The 24785-nt window shown below is 47.0% G+C and overlaps 1 protein-coding gene across 3 annotated transcripts in view; it reads left to right on the top strand.

The window, feature by feature from the left end:
- Positions 1-24785, top strand: part of DAB2IP (DAB2 interacting protein) — a 215612-nt gene that overhangs the window by 5256 nt on the left and 185571 nt on the right. The window contains exon 1 of one of the 3 annotated variants that reach the window (XM_064171630.1): positions 6073-6215. The exons of the other annotated variants lie outside the window; for them this stretch is intronic. Coding sequence (XP_064027700.1) covers positions 6161-6215 — 55 coding nt within the window. The 5' untranslated portion in view covers positions 6073-6160. Of the gene's footprint in view, positions 1-6072; positions 6216-24785 lie in introns of those variants that run through there. 3 annotated transcript variants of the gene reach the window in all.

The raw sequence follows: 24785 nt of genomic DNA, 5'->3' as shown, positions 1-24785 counted from the left end.
TTGAGACTGTGTCCCCTTGTTCTGTTGCTGGTTGCCTGGCAAAAGAGCCCAACCCCACCTGGCTACAGCCTCCCTTCAGATAGTTGTAGGCAGCAATGAGCTCTGCCCTGAGCCTCCTCTTCTGCAGGCTGCACACTCCCAGCTCCCTCAGCCTCTCCTCGCAGGGCTGTGCTCCAGGCCCCTCACCAGCTGTGTCACTCTCCTCTGGACACCTTCCATTATCTCAACATCTCTTGAATAGGTTAGGTTGATAGAGTTTTCTCATAAACACATTAAATGCAGACAAAACATGAAGTCTGAATTAGATTTGGGGCCATACAGACAGTTTAAAAGTAATTATAATACAGTCTTAGTATGTGCTTTTGTACAACATCAGAATCAGTGCGGCTTTGCTGCCTCACCGATGGCCCTGGTTCGCTGTGTATTGGCTTCTTTGGGGCTTTCTGTAGGCTTGCCCAAACTGCAGACAGCTTGCCAGGGTCTGTGCAAGGCAGAGCACTGATCCTTTACCTGCCATGAGAGGAAAGAGGGAGCTTTGTCTAGGAGCAGCCTTCTTGCAAAAACTGTCCAAAAGCATCGGTGAGCTTTGGCATTTCTTACCCGTGAACTGTCCTGCCCTGCTAAGGCTGAAAACTTGGATTCTGTGCAGCGTCAGTGTTGGCCAGCAGTGAGCTCTGGTGGTAGTAGTTTTAGAAGTTCATTTCCCATTACTGTCTACAGGACTGAGGAATAATAGTAATGAGTAGGTTGGCAGTTAAACATATTAAGCTGTCATTAAGTGATTAAATAGTGCTGTACTGTGGCCTGTGGCAGGGATCTTTAAAGAATCTTTTGTTCTTTCTCTGCTTAGTGGCCTTCCAGTATCTGAAGGGCACCTACAGGAAGGCTGGGAAGGGACTACTGACAAGGTCTTGTAATAACAGGACAAGGAGTAATGGGTTTAAACTGGCAGAGGGGAAATTCAAACTGGATGTTAGGAAAGGGTTCTTTGCAGTGAGGGTGAGACACTGGCGCATGTTGCCCATGGAGACTGTGGCTGCTCCCTCCCTGGAGGTGTTCAAGGCCAGGTTGGATGAGGCCTTGAGTGACCTGTTCTAGTGGGAGGTGTCCCTGCCTATGGCAGGGAGTTGGAACTGGATGAGCTTTGAGGTCTCTTCCAGCCTTAACCATTCTATGATTACATCAGCCAATGTTTATATTGTTTGCAAAGGACTCTCGAGGGTTAAATACTTTACAGGAGCAAAGTGTATGCTGTGAGCAGCAATGTTTCTCCTAGACTTCCTTGAGTGAGCAGACAATTTAACAAGTGACTTAAAAGGAAGTTGTAATCAGGTGGGGGTAAGGCTCTTCTCCCAGGCAACTTGTGGCAGACCAAGAAGGCATAGTCTGAAGCTGTGCCAGGGGAGGTTTAGGTTGGATATTAGGAAGCACTTCCTCATGGAAGGGGTGATTAGGCACTGGAATGGACTGCCCCTGGAGGTCTCTAAGAAAATATTGGATGTGGCGCTTGGTGGCATGGTTTAGCTGGTGTCTTGGTGTTAGGTTATAGGCTGGACTCGATGATCGCAGAGGTCTTTTCCAGCCTCAGTGACTCTGTGAATTATTTCAGGATGTGCCATTAGAAGAGCAAGGTCTCTCTTCTGGGCAGTTCTTAAAAACCATCCTTTCTCTTAGCAAATTTCAGTTCTCAAGGCTGAGCTAGCAAAGGGCTTGAGAGTGGTGAACAGTTAACGCTTCATTCTTTTCCCCATTACAGTTGCTGCAGCGTGTCTGTCTTACAGCTTCTGACAAAAGAGAGGTAAAGAAACATGTGCTTGATGGGAGGAAAAATGGAAAAGAAAAAGACAAATGGCAGTGTAATAGCTGAAGAAGATAAAGGCAGGCTGAATTCCTGATGAATTGTGCACAAAAGTAGAAGGCATCTTTTCAGTGGCAACCCTTTGCTTGATATTTTACTGTAGTTTCTTCACTCTACCTAGACTGTATTCAGGTGCAAACTATAACTCATAGGAAGGATGTGTTGTACTGAAAGGTACGTCCAGAGCAGGTAATACATTTTTCTGGGCAAAATCAAAGTGGGAAATCTGCACATAAGAAATAGTGGTGACAAAACCAAATAAAATGTCCTACCCAAGGGCATTATTTATTATTGAATGTCTGAAATAAAGACAGATTCAGCCAACAGGGAACATTAGGCCACTGCTCTGCATCATTTTCTGAGGTTCCTATAAGTTCTATGATAAGTACTGTGTGGAGTGATCATGATTTGAAAAGCATCAGCAGTACTCTGCCTGAAATGTCTGTGGCTGTGGCACATAAAGCACGTCACAGAGTTAAAGATTTGGTGAGCAGGTGTAATTTGGCTTCTCTCATGGCACCAAAACTTTTTGGCAACAAAGATTTTAAAATAGAACAAGCACTATCTGGCCACTTCATTATAATTTACAGCAAGCAGTGAAATGGAAGGATCCAATATAGCTTTAATAAAGTGTCCAACAGTATCAGAGAGGCAGAAATCTCCAAGGGAATAGCAGACCAAGGATTAGGAAGATTACTGCATAATGATTTGCAGAATGCATTCTACATTATAGGCTGGATGTTAGGAGGAAGTTCTTTACAGAGAGAGTGATTTGCCATTGGAATGGGCTGCCCAGGGAGGTGCTGGAGTCACCATCCCTGGAGGTGTTCAAGAAAAGACTGGATGGGGCACTTAGTGCCATGGTCTGGTTGAGTGGGTGCTAGGTTGGACTGTATGATCTTGGAGGTCTCTTCTAACCTAATTGATTCCGTGATTCTGTGACTTTCCCAGTTTGTAACTGAACTGTGAGCAAACATGACAGGCAGCCTCTTCCTTTCTCCTTACTGAAATGTGTAGACCAGGACAGACCAATCCATAAACTCCTCACCAGATCATGAGCATGCCCATAAGAACCATCTACGTGAAATGGTAAAGGAATATTGGATGAATCGAACACAACCATCCAGACTTGGAGGTGCTGGAAACAGTTAAAGTAGTGTCTTCATTCTTTGGTAATAAAGCAAAGGGTTCTTTCATAGTCAAGCATGCTCAAGGCCTCTTTTATTTTGCTTCTGAAATAGAGCAACATCAAAGCAGAGCTTTGTGGAGAAACCTCCCAGTTCTGTCTCTAAAACAGAGCACAGTTACAGGTCTCCTTCAGAACTGTCTGGAGCAGCTGCCTACTGTGGGAGAGATTAATTCAGTACAGTTGAATGAATGGAGGAGTGCTCTAAGAATCTTGCTTCTGCTGTTACTGAAATCTGTCCAGTCGGGCCCTAGGATCTGAGAGGAGTTGTTAATATTGCTGAAGTGTCTCAGCTGTGTGAGGATGCTGCACAGCAAAGTGCCTCCAGAATGATGTTGCAGGGATAGTGAAGACAAAGGGGGTTTAATGTTTTGCTCATGTCTGATTTGGAAAACAGAGGTCAAGGAATTTCACAGGAGCAGAGGCACTGAGGAACTAAAACCATTCATCTGATCTATCAGGTATTTATTGGACAGAAGCTTCTAGATCCCTATGGTTGTGGTGGTAGATAAGAGGAAGTGGAGAAGCTACAGAAGAAGTGGTCAGGTGTTATTGAGAGCTGAGACCCAGGCTTTGACAAAGGCCCAGTCAAGTGAGTCCTTCAAGGCCTTGGATCAAGGGATTATTGTGATCACATACCTGTGGCTTCTAAGATGTTGGAGAGCAGCCTCCTCTTCTGGTGAAGCCAGAAAGACTGACAACCCTGAATGCTTTGCATCCCTGTCTAACAAATGTACTGCACACAAGGGATATAAAGAATAAATAGCTGCTTACCTTCAGCCACTTCACTGTAATATCCTTTATTATGTCTGATCAGGATGTTTGCCCAGGAGGCTTCCCAGAGCATGCACGTGATTATCATGTCAGTTAGAGCATTATGGTAATAATGTTTACATTTAGATGTGCTTCCTCTCAGAGCATCTCCAAGGAATTGGCACATGCAAAAGATTTAATTGCAAAGCTTTGCTACTGCTGCTATGGGCTCGGAGGCCTACCAGATGCCTTGCTGAGTGAGTCAGTAGTCAGTGATTTTTGGCTGCTACAGAGCTTGATGCAGTGATCAGAAGATGTCTGCCAAAATGAGGTGTCAAGAAATGTTTGTTTTCTTACTGGATCTAGATATGCTTCTAGTTTTGTTTTACACTTCTAAATACTTCTCTAGATGTAGCTGGGAGGTTGGTAGACAGCTGTGGCAGATGTCATAACATTAGCCATTGTTCTTTGTCCTGGAGCTGTATGTGTGGGTTTGTTTGCTTAACCATTGGGTGGGCATGGCATGGATGATGCAGCAAATCAGTGCCTCTGAGTCTAGGTCCTGCCCTTAACTCAAGCTGAAGAAATCTTTATAGTGTTTTGAAAGTAGGCAAAGAAGTTGCTAATAGAGTTCTCACATTTATTCCAGGATGAAGAAAAAGTAATTGACTTAAAATAACAATAGTAAAAGTTAGACCAGAGTTCATAGTACTTTATTGTCTCTGCCACTGGTCTTGTGTTTTGCAGCAGTGCTATTAGAGCATTACTCATGGCTGAGAGAATATCCCTGAAGAGTTTTTCACAGTTCATGTGTCAGACAGGAATGCAAAGGATCAATTTACAGCCACAGACAAAGATCTGAAAATATCCGAGGGGACCTGGCAGAATGCTTCTCACCCCAAATAGTTTTACTGATTTAACTGATTCCACTTGTCTGACTGCAGACTGCTGTCGGCCAACCCGGAGTTAACTTCTGAGTGGCAGCAATAAAGACATTCTATGCAGGGGGAACTGAGAGTTGGTGGAGGAACATTAAACACAGCCCTTGCAGTCCCTTCTGTTACAAAACTAAAGAGAATTTCGGTGTGTTCTGGAAGGCTCCTGAATGCTCTGCTGTATCCCAGGGAAAAACCTGCTGGTGCTGTGCAACTCTGTGTCTGTGAGTTGCTGTGTTTAGCAGATCGTCCTTTGCTGCTCAGTTGTAGCAGTAAGAAAAAGGCAGGCGTCGAGTGAGGTTGTATTTAAAAGTAGACGGTTGGAATGGTCTATAAGCTGAGCAAAGCAGCTGGAAGTGGTTTACTGGTTCTGTTGGACCAGCTTCTACCTCACCTGAAAGCTGGTAGCCACTGGTAACTCATTTGCTTCTTAGATGTGTTTGTTCTGCTGTAGTTTAAAGTTTCCTGGTACAGTTCAGAGAAAAACAGAGGGGGTATTAATCTGTTTAGGAGAGACAGTTTTGAGGTTAACCCTTCTTTTCATGTAATTTGAACCAGGATTTAGAAAGTTAGGCCTTGATCTTGGAGATATTTCTGTATTTATTCAGCAAGAGCCAGCAGGAGGAGTTTGAATTGGTTATCTGGCAATGGTCTGTCTGGATGAGCACACATCTAGTTCATCCTCCTCCAACTCTCACAAGTATTTGTTGTTCTTAAGACTGGGGGAGGGAACAAATAACTAAAGAAAATACTTCATTCTTGCTATGATTTCTAACCCAAGATTATTGCATAGATGAAAGGTAGAGAAAAGATAACCAGCAGTTAGGATTTAGGGGGGGGAAGCAGGTGCACCGCACTGAAAACCAGTGCTGAGTGCACTCAGGGTGGCTGCGCTGCCTGCCTGTGCCTGTGCCTAGGAGAGAGGCGTGTTTTATTTTCCCTGCTTATTCATTTTCTGAGTCATTCATCTTGTGCTATAGCTATTGAAAACTGTAACAGAGTCTGGGAAGCGCTTGGCTTTTGAGTGCTGCCTCCTGATTGGACTAGGGAATGCTGCTGCTCGGGAATAATGTGTGAATACCATCTGCTCCGAGGAGCTGGGAGCCTCAGTGAATTTCGCTTGGAGAGGCACCTTTAGCCAGGACTCCAGGCAAGGGGAGCAGGCTCGCTTTTGCTGTTTCTTAGCCAAACTTTTAGCTGTCGCTGGATCTCCTTTCTGTTTCCCTGTTAAACTTTTCTGTGTTTTGCTCGAGGGCTGAAGTGCTTCTCCTTTGAGTTTTGGGGCTGGTTCTCTCCCCCCCACCCTCCCACCCCCTTTTTTCTTTCCCCCTGCATGGGATTTCTTCTGGGGTTCAGCATGCACACCAAATGGGGAAACAAATCAGCAAGTTTTGCAGCTGTTCATTGCAGCACAACAGTTAACATGGAATGTCTGAGTTACTTTGGGAAACTACTTCCAAAAATCTGACCTGCTCGCTACAAGGTAAGCAGCTAAGGACTTTGGAATTACAAGGGCTGACTTTTTACTTGCACGGAGGTTTTGTTTTGTTGGGAATGAATATGTCTCGTTTGAAACGTGCAGCTGCTTTGTAGAAATGCCTCAGATCAAAGCCTGTGTTTTGTCTCAGAATTTCTTTAATGAGCCCAAAGAAAGGAGCAGAGTTGGAACAATGATTTTCTTGAGCTCTTTTGTATAGCAGTTGTTTCACGATAGGTCTTAATGCAAACTTTCTGCATGTGTTTTTCAGTTTGCATCTTTATGAAGGGAGCTCTCTCAAATCTTATTTACCTGGTTGTGGACTCCCTTTTGCAGGCTGTTATCTCAAATGAAACACAGCTATTCTTCAGCAGTCCAGGTTTGCAGTCAAACGGTGCATTCCACTTCAACAAGACGAGATGTAGTTCGTGAGCCCATTAAAACCTGCTCACTAATGACCTGCTGCTGGTGTAGACTCAGTCACTAGGGGGAAAACTGTAGCCGTTCCTTTATCCCCAAAACAACAGGCCTGACACCAACACTACTGATGGGCACCACTCTCTCCCATTACTGTTAGCACACACTTAACTTTTTGATCTTCCCGTTTAAAACGAAGTTATAGTCGATTATTTTCTGAAAGCTACATTCCAGTCAGATAGTTCTCTCTCCAGAAGGCAAAGTTAGTTAAGGAAGGCCATGGAATAGTGATGCTTTACAGAATCTTAGCCAGTGGGTCAGGTTATTCCATTTACTGTTGTCTGTTCCAGTGGGAAATCTGCAAAGCATATTTCTAAGACTTTGCTTGCTGAAGGCTTCACTGTATTTTTTTTTTACAAATACCTGGGTTTCAGCTCTCTCTTCTGTGCTGGTATGCTAATTACAACTGTACAGCAAGGAAGTTGCATGTGCTTACATGTGTTGTAAGAGAAATGTTTAGTACCTGTACTTAAGGGAATGGTGGATTTATGTAACTGGTACTTGATCTAACCTGAAGATTTTCATGCTGAATCTATTTTACATAAGCAAGAAGAGCTCTTACACTTAGTTGATGCTTTCTTACGCTCAGGCCTTTTGAGCTTATGTTCTTGTAATACAGAAAAGAGCTGTTGCTCTCTGCAGTTTCACTGAACAGATAAGATTCACAATTAGATGTCTTTGCTCTTAGCTTTTGGGTTGTTTTTTGGTGGCAAAATGCCAGATCATCAGAACTAATTATTTTAATAGATTTTTAAAAAAATCTTACTTTGCTGAAACCTGAATCAGGACAATTGTTGCAAGCCAAAGAAGGCCTGAATCACACCCAGGTGCAAGACCAGTACAGTCCATTGCCTGGCAGTCACTGTACTTGCTTAGAGTACAGGATACAGGGATGAAGGTCTCACTGTGCCTGCTGCCAGCCCAGTGTGTGTCTCTCATTTTACATGTGTTAAAAAGCTTGAAAGTTAAGGCATGTACCAGTGCAAATGGGGATTTCCAGTAATGATTGCTTTTCTGGGGACAAAAAGCCTGTTCCTTGTTCATTGCTGCTGATAATAATGCTCACGTAGGTGTTTTTGGTGGAAATATTCTGTCAGGCTGATATTTTCCAGGTGCTCTTTTTTATTTTGTCATTTGGCCAGGCAAATGACTGTGAAGAGGTAGCATGAGGAATAAATTGTTGATCTTTGAACTCCAGAGGTGAAGATCATTTCCATTCCAGACACAGCAGAAGGATTTTTAGCTGTTGGTAGTGGTGACCAAGTATCAGCTATAACTGATGGTCTACAGGACCATGTATGTGGGCACAGACCAAGCACCAGCTGACTGTATTTTCTGCTCAGAATGGACAAACTAACTATGCCTCCCCTTCATCAAACACAGGAGCTACGTGCTTCAGTGGTCTAACTATGATAGATGTTTTTGCATGGATGGAGTTTATTGTTTAGGGACTTAACACTCAGCCCTTCTGCAGAGGGTTAGATCTGCTGCATCCTTCAACAAAGCCCTCCGCAACTTGGTACTGCTTAATATTTTCTTTTAATGTGATCCTGGGTGGCTGCAAAGCATTTTTTCGTCTGCCTGCCTGTTGCCAATATGTTTGTATGATCATCAATACTGCAATACTTAAGTGCTTTTCACTTTCTAATCCAGATATCTTCATGCCAGCTTAAATGCATCACTGTTGTCCAGTGCTTATAAAGGGGAGCTGAATTAGAAGTGTCTTGCCCAGGGTCACACACAGGAAGCTTTTATCATTGTATTGTAGCTGTTCTCCTCATTTGCTCTTCAGACTTTATTTGTCCACCGTCTTCTTCCTTGTCCATTTCCCTTTCTTTACTCTTCCCTTCTTCTCTTCCTGCCACCTCAATAAATAAATAATTGCTGGAGGACAGTTGTCATTTTGCTGTGGAGAGCAAAATGGACATGCCCATATGAAGTTAGATTTTTCAGCAGATCAGGGACTGGGGCATCCCTCTGACAAGGAAAGGCTGAGAGACCTGGGACTCTTCAGACAAGCATCCTGAGAGAAGACTTTATGAATGCTGATAAATATCTGAAGGGTGAGGGTAAGAGGATGGGGCCAGAATCTTTTCAGTGGATCCCAGCGACAGGACAAGTGATAACGAGTACAAACTAGAAGCCAGTAAGTTCCACCTAAACATGACGAAGAGATTCCTCACTTTGAGGGTGCTGGAGTCCTGGAGCAGTTTGCCAAAAGAGGTTGTGGAGTCTCCTTCTCTGGAGAAATTCCAAGCTGCTCTGGGCAAACCTGCTGTAGGCAAACCTGCTTTAGCAGGGCGGTTGGACTAGGTGATCTGCAGAGGTCCTTTCCAAGCCCTATCATGCTGGGATTCTGGGATTTTGTGCTTAATTCCTTGAGGATGAAGAACTGTCAATTTCACTATAGAAAAGAGTACTTTCTTGCTGAAGTGGCAACTCTGACAAGCACTGCACTGTTGTGCATTTACAGCTTCATTTCAGGAACCCACGGAGATTTCCTTTCTCTTCTCCACCACAATTCTCTTGCCTGACTCAGTTCCCAGACTTTGGCTGTTCAGTCTCACTTAAATCACAAAGAATGTGTCTCTTTCTGCCATACTTGGTGCCTGGACTCTAAATCAGTACATTTTTATTGAACTTCAGCTTAAGACAAATCTGACCTAGCTAGGATATAGGCTCCCAGCTTGCAGAGTGAACCAGAGTGATGAGGCACTACCACGAACACTAAAGTACTTTGCATGTATCTGTGCTAGCTATTTCTGTTACCTTTTATATAATCTAATATCCCTTTGCCAAGGAGTAAAATGTAATAGGAACTATTTTTGTGTGCTTGGGAGTATTTTTGCTGGCTCTCAGCTCCTCTGAATAGATGCCGCCTCCTGCTATGAGGTCATTGCTTGTGGTGCTTGCCAGGAGAATATAAAAATTTAAATAATCAAGATAAAAATCAAGATAAGTCAACAAAGGCAAGATAAAAAAATGGCTATCTTGCTTTCATTTAGGTCAGCTGAAGCATAGAAGCCAGTGTTTTAAACACAAGAGGAGCATTAATGGAGAGAGGACTTCAGAGAAACTGGGACAGTCTAGAGGCAAGCACGGTAGACCAGAGAATGCCTGGTTTGTGTTTCAGGCTATGTGAAACCATTTTGCAGAGCAGCTGTGAAAGTGAAAACCAGCAAGAGTAGGTTTGATTTTGAATTTCCCCATGGAAATTTTGAAGGTCCTTCTTTCTTTCAAGGTATTTACACCCAGCTCTGTGCCTTTCTCACAGGAGACTGCGCTAACCACCTTGCTCTGGAGTGGGTTCTCTTTGTTTCTCCTGTCCCAGGATCTCTGATCTCTTCTGCTCTGAACAGTATGTAGTGACTGGAAATGAGCAGCTTCTCTTTCCTCCAATCTTGGGAATTTACTCTTGAAAACATGCAGCCAGAGCTGTGTGGCTGCTATGTAAGGGGCTTTTGAGTGACCAAAATCAGATTTTCTACAGAATGAATCCTTTCTCTGAGAAAATGCAGCTAACTTCATCTTTCTACATCTTCTTTTTTTTTAATGCAAATTTGTCTTTTGAGACAGTGTTTGTGAACTTCCAGTGTCTTACTCTTTGAATTTATAGTGTCTAAAGCAATGCCATTCCTACTACCAGCAAGGAAAAAATGCAACATGATTTGTACTGCTAAAAGACTATTAGACAATGGGGATTTTTCTTTCAGTTACCAACCTGGCCCTTAACTCCTTGGAGTTGATGCTTTTAAACAGTTAACTGCTGCATTTAAATCAAACTCAGTTAAAACCTGAGTGGTTTTCCTGGTAATTTGCAAAAGTACACACTGCATTCTGCTGTAGCCTGAGATTTCATTCCAAACCCTGCTCTGTGCTACCTGCTGCCCTTCTGTACTCACCTTGCTGCCGCTGCTGTGGTTGGCACTGTGCGAAGCGGCGGCTGCTGCCTCACCTCTAGCACTGTGTGGGTGTTGTGCCAAGAGAAGCTGTAGAAGAATAACCACAAACCTGCATTAGTGATCCTCTCAGCCATGAACTGAAGATTTATACCTCTTTCACGAGGATTAGCTTAGGCTGCAGGGCCCTTCTCTCTGGGGTTCTTGTTACTGGGGACTGTCACTAACAAACTGCTGTGCTAACTCTGTGTCACAGACCTCCAGCAGGCTGAGGCTGGGAGAGGCATGGGTACTTCAGCAGAGGCTACAGGTTAAACCTGAAGTGGACTATAGAATCACACAGAATATCAGAATGCCAGCTTGGAAGAGACCCCAAGGATCTCTTTGTTCTTCACAGAGAGAGTGATTTGCCATTGGAATGGGCTGCCCAGGGAGGTGGTGGAGTCACTGTCCTTGGAAGTGTTTCACAAAAGCCCAGATGGGGCACTTAGTGCCATGGTCTGGTTGACTGGATAGGGCTGGGTGATAGGTTGGACTGGATGAGCTTGAGGGTCTCTTCCAACGTGGTTGATTCTCTGGTTCTATGATCATCTGGTCCAACCTTCCTAGGGGATAGTGTAGTTTAATTGAGAGAGCTCAACAGCCTGTCAAGCTGAGTCTAGAATATAAAGCTGCTAAAGATATTGCTTCAGGATGAGATTCCTTAATATTTCAAAGAATAAATATTTGTAGCTCATATGTGTATAATCCACATTACATTAGCTATAAATATTTATATACCAAATAATAAGGAAATCTAAAAGGAGCAGCCTAACATAATATTCCAAAATGTCTATTTCCAGCCATTCCTGGAAGTCACAGACAGCATCATAGAAAAATTGTCAGGGTTGGAAGGGACCTCAAGGATTATCTAGCTCCAACCCCCCTGCCATGGGTAGGGACACCTCACACTAGATCCAGCCTGGCCTTAAAAAGTCCACGGATGAGGCTTCTACCACCTCTCTGGGCAACCTGTTCCTCAGCTTCTGATCCCTCAGCAACTTCAAAGCAGGCTGAGAACCTCCCTTGTTTGAAGATTGCATTTTTTAATTAAGTAACATGGAATTGAAGGAAAAAAAATATTGCCAGTTGAATTGAGTCTGGTATTTAAGTTCTCTCTGTTGTGTCTGACAGAACTAAGATTAAATGGTTTAGAGACTGTGCAGAAAAATCCCATCTCCAGAATAAAGTTAAGGTTTGAAAATAGGTATCTTGTCGGGAGGAGGGTTTGAAGAGAGCAATATTTTAATTGTTTCTAATAGCTTTGACTGAAACAAGAGGATGTGGTTTAGATTAGGGCAGTGTGTTTTTCAAGCTGCAGTTCATGAAATGGCTGCTGAGTACATTTGCACTTCATAGATTTTCATAGAGGAATTTCCTGACAGCATTAGTTGGAGAACTGGTGATAATTATTAATAGGATTATAAAGAAATGGAGAATACTGATAGCAAGTGCAAGCCAGTGCTTTCAATACAGTTTGTGTGGGTGAATTCAGGGGGGGGAGTAAGAGAGAAGTCTGCACTCAGAATAAATCCTTACAGAAAGACTCATCTCTTAGTACATATGTTTTCCTCTGAATTCTTATTGTTTTATCCACATGGCTTTATCTCTAAAAGCAAAGTGTGTGTCTCCCCAACCCCTTACAATGCTCAGAAGAAGAAGTGCTGGTGTCAGAAGATGACATGAACTTTCTTCCAGAGGGTGCTGAACAACATCGTAGCTATGGAAAATGTGGGATTAGAGGATGTTCCAACAGCCAGATTTTCAGAGCAGTGAAAAAGACTTTTTTTTAATGAGTGGAATGAAAAGATTCCAGAAGAAAGAATAGGTTAACAGCTTGTTGGCCTGTCTGTCACTCTGCCAGGCTCAAACAGGGAAGATCTCCTGCAGTGTTAAGAGCAAAGCCCTTCAGGTTTTCAAGCACAAGGGTAGCTGACTACCTGCCTTTGAGAGAGCTGATGGTATTCAGGGCTGGAGCAGCTTCCTTAAGGGAATATCTAACAAGATCTGTCAAAGTCTTTAGCTGTGTGACAGCAGGGCTCTCCTCACTTTGTAGAAAGTCATCAGTCCAAATAGGTCATTCCTCTTTTTAAAGACATTTAGAGAAGGGCAACAAAGCTGGTAAGGGGCCTGGAGCACAGACCTGTGAGGAGAGGCTGAAGGAGCTGGGGGTGTGCAGCCTGGAAAAGAAGAGGCTCAGGGCAGACTTCATTGCTGTCTACAACTATCTGAAGAGAGGTTGTAGCCAGGTGGGGTTGGTCTCTTCTGCCAGGCAACCAGCAACAGAACAAGGGGACACAATCTCAAGTTGTGCTGAGGGGAGGTCTAGGCTGGATGTTAGGAGGAAGTTCTTGCCAGAGAGAGTGGCATTGGAATGGGCTGCCCAGGTGGGGCATTTAGTCCTGGCTGTACAGAGTTGTTCTTCTGGTGGCACTGCCCTAGGCACTGTCGTTCAGTCAAATTTATTTTCATTATGTTCAGGTTATATTTGTCTCAGATTTCTGGTTTGCACATGGGATTTCTGCAGGCAGACACCTGTGGCTGCATAAAAATCTGTGAATAAATGCCTTAACAGCTTTGCATCCTAAATAGGCTTGAAGCCAAGAAGTCGAGAGATGCCTGCAGAGGCATGGACACAGGCTGCAAGCACAGGGCAGCCCCTTTTAAAAAGATCTCATTTTGCTTTGATCAGGTTCTATAGCTATTGGTAAACTGCATAGATACAGGCAGCAGTGATTTCTCTCATACCGCCTCAAAATTGTCCATATATAAATGTGTCCTAAGGTTGTGGCTAAGCTCCTCTTGGCTTTCTATGGGCCTCTTGCTGGCTGATTCTTGATCTCAGGCATTTGGTGCATCTAAAAGCAAAATGAAGAAATTTGTTGAGCTCTCGCTCCCAGCATTTTGTGGACAGCTGATCAGATTCCTGTCCAGATTCTTGCCCAGCTCTCACTGTGTTTGCTCACACTCAGACTCTGCTTTTATGTGCAGTAGAGTAGAACTGATTTTGTGGTAGTGCAAGCAGGAGGAGAATCAAAGCCTCTGGGTTCTTTATTTCATTGCAGTCCCATCTGCCCAGTAACTGCTCCAAGATGTCAACCTCAAATACAGCAAAAAAAGGATAAATAAATCCAAAGAACACTAATGATCAAAAGTGTCTCTGAACAACACTGCTCAGCTGCATGGATGTCAGGGTGACCCAAAGTTCATTACACAAGGTGTGCAAGTCCAGCTCCTTCCTCTGCTGCCTACAGATTCACTGTCACTGAGGAGCAGCCGGAGGAGAATCCCTCTGGCTCACAAGTGTAAATGCTGATGCCCATCTCAGCAGTTACCCCTCTGTTGTATAGGGGGTTTGTGCTAGGTGCTAGATGGTTTGTGCTATGACTGGTTTGTTCTCTTCCCTCCCTGGGAATACAAAGGGTAAAGAGTGAAGGTGTGAAGGAGGAATAAAGGAGTGCTGAGCTTTATTCAGTAGTCATTCTTGAGCATAACTGTCTTATAAGCCATCGATCTGGAAGGTACTTTAGAAAGGCCCTTTGTGCCCTTTACCAGGCTTAGAAGTGGTTGTGAAATGGCAAGATTTTAGTAATTAATTTATGCTATCTCTATGCATATGTGGGAAATAAGCCAGTTCACTTCAGTAGATTTACTTTTGGTTTCCATTTGACTTTAGTCTTAACCTCTTGGACCTAAACCCTTCCCTCTTCTTATGTGTGTACATTGTAGATACTGACTCATTTGTGGCAACAGGTGCTGAAATGCTTGGCTTGCCTGCTTTTCAGTCACCTCTTTGATGACAGGAGTCGTGAACTTGATGGGAATTAGTTACTGTTGGGACTGAGCCTTGACACTGCTTAACCTGCTAAATGCAGCACTGTCTAGAAAAACACAACTGGGCAAACTGATGCCAATGGCTACAAAGTCCTTTGTTAATCTGGGGGTTTATAAGCAGTACTCATCTGCTTTTTCTTAAAACCTGGACCATTCCTCCTGCGATGAAGGGAAGCAGTGTCCCATCAGCTCTTTGGAAAGGTGTCACCATTTCATGTAGAATTACAAGGAAGGAGACTGCATCTATTTAAGTTACTTTCCTTAACCAGGATAACTTGCTGGAGTGTGTCCAGAGAAGGGCAACAAAGCTGGTGAAGCATCCAGAGAACAAGTCTCATGAGGAGGAACTGGAATTGTTTATTCTGGAGGAGGCTGAGACCTCATTGCTCTCCATGACTCCTTGAAAGGTTGTAGTAGTAAGATGGAGGTTTGTATCAGGTGACAAAACAAGAGGAAATGGCCTGAAATTGTGCCAGGGGAGGTTGAGATTGGATATTAGGAACAATTTTTTTACTGAAAGAGTCATAAGGCATTGGAAGGGGTTGTCAAGGGAGGTGATGGAGTCACTGTCTCTGGAGGTGTTCAAGCACATGGTTTAATGGACATAGTGGCCAATAGGTTGCACTCAGCAATCTTACAGGTCTTTTCCAACCAAAACAATTCCATAATCCTATGGTTAGGACAAGGGGTCATTAACAGGGGAAAAACAGAACTGTTCTATCCTCTCTGAAGTACATCTTCATGTAAATCAAGTTCCTTGGTGAGCCATCAGCTTACACTTGCATTTGTCCCAGTCTTTTTTACATTCCTGTGCTGTTTAACTACATGGAGAAAGCCTCACAGAATGGGCTCTGGTTTCTTCAAAGGGTAAGAGCTGACCTACAAAGTCTGGTGATGTCTGAGGAAGAGCAGCACTTGATTTTACTTGACAGGCTTGGGGCTGAAGACCTTACGTGTTGTCAACTTAGCAGTGTTATAGACATTTGTGGGTTGCCAAATTCCACACTCTCTACAGCACAAATGCTTTGCAAAGATCGATGCTTTGTCAGTTCGCTCTTGGCGTCCAGCATCCTGCTCACTGCAAAGGGATCTCACATCAAGGAATTCTTAAATATTTTAAGCTGATTATATATGTACATATTTTGGTGTGGGATAGAGATTAAATATAAATCAAAAACCAACACAAACATATTCCCCATCCGACTATAATTAGCTTCCTCCTACTGCAAAAAACTTGTATCCCACTAGATGTAACATATGGATATTCTGAAAACTCCACAGGGTTTAAGAGTTAAGTGCCCATCTCTTAGAGATGCTTTGGATATGTTCTCTGGAGGCCTGGACATGCTGTCATCTGTCCTGATTTCTAATGACTCCATCTCTATTTTTCATCCAGCGAATGGGCAGATGTGCATCTTAAAATAAAAGATGCTAATTCTTCTGTTTCTGCTCTTCCCGTGTTTCAGGGAGCATTGCAAACTGTCAACTCTTCACTGCTTGTTTCTTCTTTTACTGCTTAATTTTTTTCTTAGGAGATTTTATCTTGTGCTGTGAATTGCTTGGTGCATTTAGTATAGTTTCTGCCTGACAGAGTTCTTACTAAGTAGAGCTGGTTTCAATAAATCATTGTAGCTGTGGAAAGTCTGGAGTTCCCGTTGTGGCAGTTCAGAAGAGGGAGGGGGAAATAGGAATTGAAGAGCTTTGCCAGCTTGGTAAAGAGCAAAGGTAATTCTGAGGAGAAGAGTATGAACAGGGAGGTCTGTCTATGACAAGAAAAGATTGTGGATATAATTTTCTTACAGGTAGAATTAATATTTCATTTGTAAGAGGTGGAAGGAAGTCTTGTGGTTGACAGTAGCAGAAAGTTAGTGGATTCGGATTATTCTGTGGAGTGTCTCCCTCAGCATGCAGGGTAACATTTTGCTAGGCTCAGAGAAGCAGGCATCTCTCTGAAAGAAGTTAGCCCAGAGACCCTAGAGCAAGTTGCACAGCGTTTGTCTTAGCTGATCACTGCTTTCCTTTCCTGGGCACCAAACCAGCGCCATACTTCCCTCAGCACTCCACCCGTGCAAACTGCTCAGTTGGAGTCCGCACACAAAGCTGCTGGAAGTCAGTCAGCTGCCAAATACAAGGAGAGGGATTCACAGTCACTTCCTCCAAGCACAGCTTGGGGACAGCTCCCGGGCACTTCTATGTCTGCCGGCGGGGTGGCCTCTTGCTTGCCGGTGGATGGGCGTCTGGGCTGCCAGCCCTCCTCTTGCGGGCTCGCCGGGACCCGCCACGGGAGCGCTGCCTGCCCTGGCTGGGAGCGGAGGGCCCGGGCACAGCCTCCTCCAGGCCCTGCTGGTGTCCTTGCTCCCCAGGGGTGGAAACAGGAGCAGACGGGGAGCTGGCAGGGTCTCCAGCGAGGGCAGCTGCTGACGTGGTGGGAGCAGGAGTGCCCCTCTGGGTGGCAGCAGGGCTTGGGGCAGCTGCACGCCTGCTCTCCCGCTGCGCAGCAGCTCCGGGGTCCCCCAGGCCCATCCGCCGCAGGGCTGCCTCGCTGCACTCGTCCTCGATGGTCTCCAGCAGCTGGCGGACGAAGGCCCTTGTGCGGCTGCCCAGGGCGGGCAGCAGCAGCTGGACCAGGGCTTCTTTGTCCGGGCCAGAGACACACAGGGTGCGCAGGATGGAGCCCTGTGTGTCTGCCGGGCCACGTCCCTCCAAGATCCGCCCCAGCGCCGGTCCCAGCCACAGCTCCACGGGCCGGAGCAGGTCTCGGTGGCCTCGGAAGAGGGATGCCCAGCGATGAGGGTAGAGGCCACCGATGGGAGCCCTGGGCAGCAGCCCCACAGCTCCTGGCAGGGAAGCTGGGTGTTCAGGAGCTTCCTCTGCCTGGCGGGCGACGACCGATGGCCTCACTGCATGCTCCTGGAAGTCGTCGTCCCGCCGCACCGAGTGCACGATGGATGTTATGGTCCTCTTGCAGAGGGGGCACTCGGGCTTGGTCTCAGCCCACTGCAGGATGCACAGGTAGCAGAAGCGATGGAGGCATGGCATCGCAAAGCTGCCGTCCTGCCAGCTGTCCAGGCAGACTGGACAGCGGTCCTCCAGCTCTGCGGCCATCCTCCCTCCTGGCTGCAGTGGGCTGAGGGGAGCAGGGGGGTGACAAGCTGCTCCCTGACGCTGCTGCAGCAGTGGCTGGGGTCGCACTAGAAAGAGAAGAGAGGCCATGGTCATGGGGCTGGCCCGGCAAAGGCTGGAGCACCTAGCCTGGACCCTCGAGAAGGAAACCCTCCCATCTGCCCAGGCTGAGGTGTCCCCTCTCAGCTCACCTCTGCTCTTGTGAGCGCACTTCTTGGCTGCCCCGGCTGCCTGAAGCTGGCAGGGCCGGGGATGGCTCTTCAGTGGCTGTGCCACGAGAAACGCAGGGAGACACGGGAGACACACCAGGGACTCCACGAGCCAGCCCCAAAACTTCGCTCAGCACCAAGTCTGGACGCGAAGTGACTGCCTGGGGCTCGGCACCCACTTACAGGCTGTGGGGGATGCGTGGTCATAATCTGTCGCTGGGTGACATCACAGTCTGTCACCCGGGGCTGCGGCAAGAGGCCATCCTCGCCCCTGGTGCTTGCCCCACCAGCGCTGTGGCCCCGGCACACATCTGGCTCCGTCCCCGCTCTCTTGCCTTGTGCTTGGCAGGGCCAGTTCATGCCAGTCACTGAGGTCTCAGCCATGGCGTCCCAGAGCCCCACTGGCCCTCTCTGGCTGTGGTAGACATCTCCAGGCACATATGGCGAGAGGGTCCCTTGGGTAACACCTCGTAGGTCTCTTGGAGGCTCCAAGGCAAAGCCCTGCAGACTCTCCCCCTGTCCCACCTCTGCTGCCCAGTCCTGGGTGCACTCCCTGCCTCCTGCCTCAGGTGCTCAGTGGCAGCAGTGGCTTCCTCCTCTGGGTTTACTCCTGTTCTTCTGCCCACCCAAACCCTTCTGTGTGTCTTTCGTTCTCTGTTTGGACCTCCATGCCAAACCTCTGGGCCTTGGTCAAACTGTCACAGCCCAGAACAACTTCGCACACCATTTCTCTGTAGCCAGTGGTTTAGATTCAGCTTAGGGGGTCAGGCACAGAAGAGGCGTCTGGTATATTAGGCCCTCTTATGCCACCTTTGTACTTTGGTTACTGGCTCTCTAGTGGTCAAGATAAGGCTCTTCTCCTGCTAAAAGGGGAAGTGTTTTGCTTCTGCAGCTCAGCTCCCCAACTTCTCTAGTTCAAAGCTTTAAGCATTCAAGAGGCAGGTTTGAAAGAATCTCCCCATTCACAGCATCGGTTGCTGCAGGAACAGGCAGAAATCACAGAGGTTCAGCCGCTCAAAATCAGCCTTGATTTTCCTCAGAGCGTCTCATAAGCTACTTGGTTTGACAGTTGGACTCTGTGATCTGAGAGGTCTTTTCCAGTAGTGGTACTTCTAGGAGTCTAAAATTCCCTCCCCTAGATTTCAGTGTCCCTTTGCCACAGATTCAGACTAGCACACCGCACACTTCTTTCACTCACAGCTTGATCCCTGTGATAAGACAAACAGTATCTGTTAAGGTTTGAGGTGGTGATCTTGTCTGAATAAACCCTTGAGTACGACACTGGCTTCCTTGCTGTTACCTACGGCCTAGTATGAGACAGGAGCTGCTGCTAAAAGTCCTGTGGAAGAAAGAGGTTCACAGTGTGTGGAAAAAGGGACTGGTCTCTTGGGAGAGTCTCATATCCAGTTCTGGGCTGCCCAGTTCAAGAGGGACAAGGATCTGCTAAAGAGGGTCCATGTGTCTTCATGAGGAAAGCTGAGACCTGGGGCTGTTTTGTGTGGAAAAGAGAACACTGAGAGGAGATCTTAGTGATGTTTACAAGCATCTGAAGGGTGGGTGCCAAGGAGAAGGTGCCAGTCTCTTTTCAGTGGTATGCTGGGATGGGACAAGGGACAGGGGATACAAACTAGAGCAGAGGGACGTTTCGCCACAACATGAGGAACAAGATCTTTATTGTAAGGGTGACAAAGCACCGGCACAGGCTGTCCAGAGAAGCTGTGGACTGCTTCTCCAGAGACTCTGAAGACCCGTCTGCGTGCAGTCCTGTGTGACCTGCCCTAGGTGATCCTGCTTCGGCAGGGGGGTTGGACTTGATGATCTTCAGAGGCCACTTCCACCCCCTGCCATTCCCTGAGTCTGTGATGATCTGCTGCTGGGTGACTGGAATCTCCTTGGAGGTGGGCAGGTGCCTCAGAGGCTGCTTGGTCTTGGTTTGCCCAGCTCCCGGGGACAGCTCCCGGGCACTTCTATGTCTGCCGGCGGGGTGGCCTCTTGCTTGCCGGTGGATGGGCGTCTGGGCTGCCAGCCCTCCTCTTGCGGGCTCGCCGGGACCCGCCACGGGAGCGCTGCCTGCCCTGGCTGGGAGCGGAGGGCCCGGGCACAGCCTCCTCCAGGCCCTGCTGGTGTCCTTGCTCCCCAGGGGTGGAAACAGGAGCAGACGGGGAGCTGGCAGGGTCTCCAGCGAGGGCAGCTGCTGACATGGTGGGAGCAGGAGTGCCCCTCTGGGTGGCAGCAGGGCTTGGGGCAGCTGCACGCCTGCTCTCCCGCTGCGCAGCAGCTCCGGGGTCCCCCAGGCCCATCCGCCGCAGGGCTGCCTCGCTGCACTCGTCCTCGATGGTCTCCAGCAGCTGGCGGACGAAGGCCCTTGTGCGGCTGCCCAGGGCGGGCAGCAGCAGCTGGACCAGGGCTTCTTTGTCCGGGCCAGAGACACACAGGGTGCGCAGGATGGAGCCCTGTGTGTCTGCCGGGCCACGTCCCTCCAAGATCCGCCCCAGCGCCGGTCCCAGCCACAGCTCCACGGGCCGGAGCAGGTCTCGGTGGCCTCGGAAGAGGGATGCCCAGCGATGAGGGTAGAGGCCACCGACGGGAGCCCTGGGCAGCAGCCCCACAGCTCCTGGCAGGGAAGCTGGGTGTTCAGGAGCTTCCTCTGCCTGGCGGGCGACGACCGATGGCCTCACTGCATGCTCCTGGAAGTCGTCGTCCCGCCGCACCGAGTGCACGATGGATGTTATGGTCCTCTTGCAGAGGGGGCACTCGGGCTTGGTCTCAGCCCACTGCAGGATGCACAGGTAGCAGAAGCGATGGAGGCATGGCATCGCAAAGCTGCCGTCCTGCCAGCTGTCCAGGCAGACTGGACAGCGGTCCTCCAGCTCTGCGGCCATCCTCCCTCCTGGCTGCAGTGGGCTGAGGGGAGCAGGGGGTGACAAGCTGCTCCCTGACGCTGCTGCAGCAGTGGCTGGGGTCGCACTAGAAAGAGAAGAGAGGCCATGGTCATGGGGCTGGCCCGGCAAAGGCTGGAGCACCTAGCCTGGACCCTCGAGAAGGAAACCCTCCCATCTGCCCAGGCTGAGGTGTCCCCTCTCAGCTCACCTCTGCTCTTGTGAGCGCACTTCTTGGCTGCCCCGGCTGCCTGAAGCTGGCAGGGCCGGGGATGGCTCTTCAGTGGCTGTGCCACGAGAAACGCAGGGAGACACGGGAGACACACCAGGGACTCCACGAGCCAGCCCCAAAACTTCGCTCAGCACCAAGTCTGGACGCGAAGTGACTGCCTGGGGCTCGGCACCCACTTACAGGCAGTGGAGGATGCGTGGTCATAATCTGTCGCTGAGTGACATCACAGTCTGTCACCCGGGGCTGCGGCAAGAGGCCATCCTCGCCCCTGGTGCTTGCCCCACCAGCGCTGTGGCCCCGGCACACATCTGGCTCCGTCCCCGCTCTCTTGCCTTGTGCTTGGCAGAGCCATTCATGCCAGTCACTCAGGTCTCAGCTCTGGCGTCCTAGAGCCCCACTGGCCCTCTCTGGCTGTGGTAGACTCTCCAGGCATATATGGCGAGAGGTTCCCTTGGGTAACACCTCATAGGTCTCTTGGAGGCTCCAAGGCAAAGCCCTGCAGACTCTCCCCCTGTCCCACCTCTGCTGCCCAGTCCCGGGTGCACTCCCTTCCTCCTGCCTCAGGTGCTCAGTGGCAGCAGTGGCTTCCTCCTCTGGGTTTACTCCTGTTCTTCTGCCCACCCAAACCCTTCTGTGTGTCTTTCGTTCTCTGTTTGGACCTCCATGCCAAACCTCTGGGCCTTGGTCAAACTGTCACAGCTCAGAACAACTTCGCACACCATTTCTCTGTAGCCAGTGGTTTAGATTCAGCTTAGGGGGTCAGGCACAGAAGAGGCGTCCGGTATATTAGGCCCTCTTATGCCACCTTTGTACTTTGGTTACTGGCTCTCTAGTGGTCAAGATAAGGCTCTTCTCCTGCTAAAAGGGGAAGTGTTTTGCTTCTGCAGCTCAGCTCCCCAACTTCTCTAGTTCAAAGCTTTAAGCATTCAAGAGGCAGGTTTGAAAGAATCTCCCCATTCACAGCATCGGTTGCTGCAGGAACAGGCAGAAATCACAGAGGTTCAGCCGCTCAAAATCAGCCTTGAAATTCCCTAATTTTCAGTCTCCCTTTGCCACATATTCAGCACACAGCACATTTCTTACACTCGAGGTTGATCCCTGTGATAAGACAAACAGTATCTGTTAAGTTCTGAGGTGGTCATCTTCTTGTTTTAATAAACCCTTTGTATGACAGTGGCTTCCTTGCTGTTACTGTTCCTTAGTTCATTGGGCCTTATCTATCATATATTCCTTTGAAATGTTTATTTCTTACGCTAAGTGAGCATCAGCCTATGTTAAAATTGAGTCTGGCTTGAAACTTACTTTTGCAAATGGTGATTTATGAAGTGTGATGCCAAAATTGTTTTGCAAGCTCTCCTGTCCAGGTCAAGCCTGGAATTACTTCTTTCTTATTTTTTTTCCTTTCATTTTTTTTTAATTGCTACTTGCTACAGTGCTTTGATAACCGCCATCAAATTTTACAGCTATCTCTATAATCTCACTGCTGTCAACCATCTGCATCACTCTTCATGTTGTATAGAAACTGAAGAGAAAACAAATAGGCATTTAATTTTAGACAGCACATCGCTCCTGTTAATGGAGTTTTGTATGCCGAGTATCATCACAGGGTAATGTCTGTGCAAATAATCTCATGGAAACCAGAAAGAATTGACATACGAGTAGATTCCTTAATGGTTTCAAGCCCATAGGGCTGTGTTACAGGTGTCAGGGGTGGCTGCACAATGTGTGAATTACACAGAAGTCTGGACACCTAGTGTTACAACCTCTGGCTGGAAGATTGTCACTTCATGGACTCTGAACGTGACGTTTTTCTGAACAGAGGTATCAGGTGAACAACATGCAAGTAGTTCTTGGTTATAGACCTGATGTATACACATGGTGAAGTGCTGCGAGCGGGAAAGAAATTGCAGAGTGCCCTCCAAATTGCAGAGAAGAGTGACAAAATCTTACTTTGATTCAAGAGAAACCTAGGCAGAAAAGGTGGAAAAGCACTACCCTGTCACGTAGTTGATCAGCATTTGTGTTAGCCTGTGGTACTGCTGCTTAGAGCCCAGTAGAGGCAAGACTGTGCAAAGACAGATGGAGAAAAGCAATCACCCAGATAACAAGAGCAGTCTGTGTCCTGAAGCCTAACTCTGTCCACATGGTGTTTTGTTCTGTGGCTTTAAAGAAGTCATTTACTCCTTCTTTCTCCTCATCATCCATCCGTAAATAAAAGCTGCCAGATGTCACAGCTAATCCAAGTTTTCCTGTACTTCACCTTCCAGTTCTGTGACTCACTTAAAACCATGTGCAGTATTACTTTTCTTGTGCTTCCCTTACACTTCACTACAGAACCTGTGTTTAAATATCATGTCACAGCCAGCTACCTCCTTTGCTGTGCTCCCCTGACTTCTTTTGCCTTCTTAGCAGTGCCCTCTGGGTAGTGCAAGCAGTGGTCAGAGAAGGTCCAACATTGTTGGACAGGTGGAAATACAGCTTCTGGAGTTAAACATCTGTCAGCTCTCTAGAGAGCAGGGCAATGTACCTGCTGTGCAAGATCTTCACTCAAGAGTGTTAGTCAGATGTTCTGCTTTTACACACCAGATGATGTAGGAAGAACCACAAAGTTAACAAATAATGGTGTTTTAGCATTCTGCTACCTACTGCCTCCTAGGAGCAAGTGCTCAGCAGGTGCTGTCCTACATGCCACTGGTTGAAAGGTACCCTAGAGGTGGGCGAAAGCTAAATATTTCTTTAAATTACACACACACAAAGGACATCAAGTGAGACCTGTTTCTCATCGTGGTGTTGAATGTTTTATTTTATGAAAACTCCACAACAAAAGGTGGTTTAAGACAGGCTGGTGGTAAAACGTCATAGAGAGAGGGACTGATTCCATGATGGGGCTGTCATCTTGAGAACAGAATTATGGTCACCTTATTTAGGCTTCATCTGAGCAGTCAGGATTGATGCTTAAGATGACATCTCTGTACAGTGAAGCCTTTCAGCATATTTAATCAGTGTGGAGTGGTGAAAAGGGTCCCACTATAAAAAGGACATGCTTTAAATTTCCTGATCATAGTGCTTTAACCTTTATGTTGCTGACACGCAGCAACAGGTAAGTCAGGATTTAAAAGGAGTGCTTACAGGAATGCTGTGATTTTATATGTCCCAAATTTTGGCTTCACAGGGAATCCATTTAAAACGGCACAATAAACCCTTCCTCATTTTCTGAATGTTCCACCAATTAGCATAATTTATAGCCAGTGCTTGTGAGTGAGGTGACAGCTCTCAGGTCTGCAGATCTTAGCCTTACAAATATTATTCTGAACCTATCTTTGTTAGAGTAATTTATGTCACATGAGTGAGTGCCGTGCAGAGCTCTTCAGATGGGAAGACCACACACTGTGTAATCCTTGGAGCCAATCCTCATCTTGGCTTTGCTTTTCCTAGTTAAAAAAAAAAAAATAGGAAAAATCATTAACTCCACGATTACAAAATTTAGCTGATGCTTTACCTCTGCAAGAGGAATCTTCTCACATGAGAGTCTTCAGCCCACGCTCTAAATCATACCCTCATTATCTGTCATGCTTTGCCTCAGAGATCTGGAAAACTGACTTTACAGTAGCTCCACAGACCAAATATGTTCTTACCTAGCGAGGTATGGCAAGAAAATACTGATAGGTAGATAAAGCACCTTTCAGACTGTCTATGACAATTAGAAGAAAAATAAAACCATCTAAACCTTCCTCTTTGCATAATTGTTTTTATCCACAGCTGGCAGGCACTTGAGCAAGTGAAGCAGAGGCATTCTCTTAGCAGACAAAGCAGTGGCTAAAGGTCAGCAAGATTAATGTAGTCACCCATGGCCATACAGCTTATTTGTCAAAGACACAGGCGAG

The sequence above is a fragment of the Pogoniulus pusillus genome, chromosome 35 (genome assembly GCF_015220805.1).
Source record: "Pogoniulus pusillus isolate bPogPus1 chromosome 35, bPogPus1.pri, whole genome shotgun sequence".
Taxonomy (NCBI): domain Eukaryota; kingdom Metazoa; phylum Chordata; class Aves; order Piciformes; family Lybiidae; genus Pogoniulus; species Pogoniulus pusillus.
The sequence above is the reverse complement of the archived record's forward strand: the minus strand, read 5'-3'. Positions and strand labels throughout refer to the sequence as shown.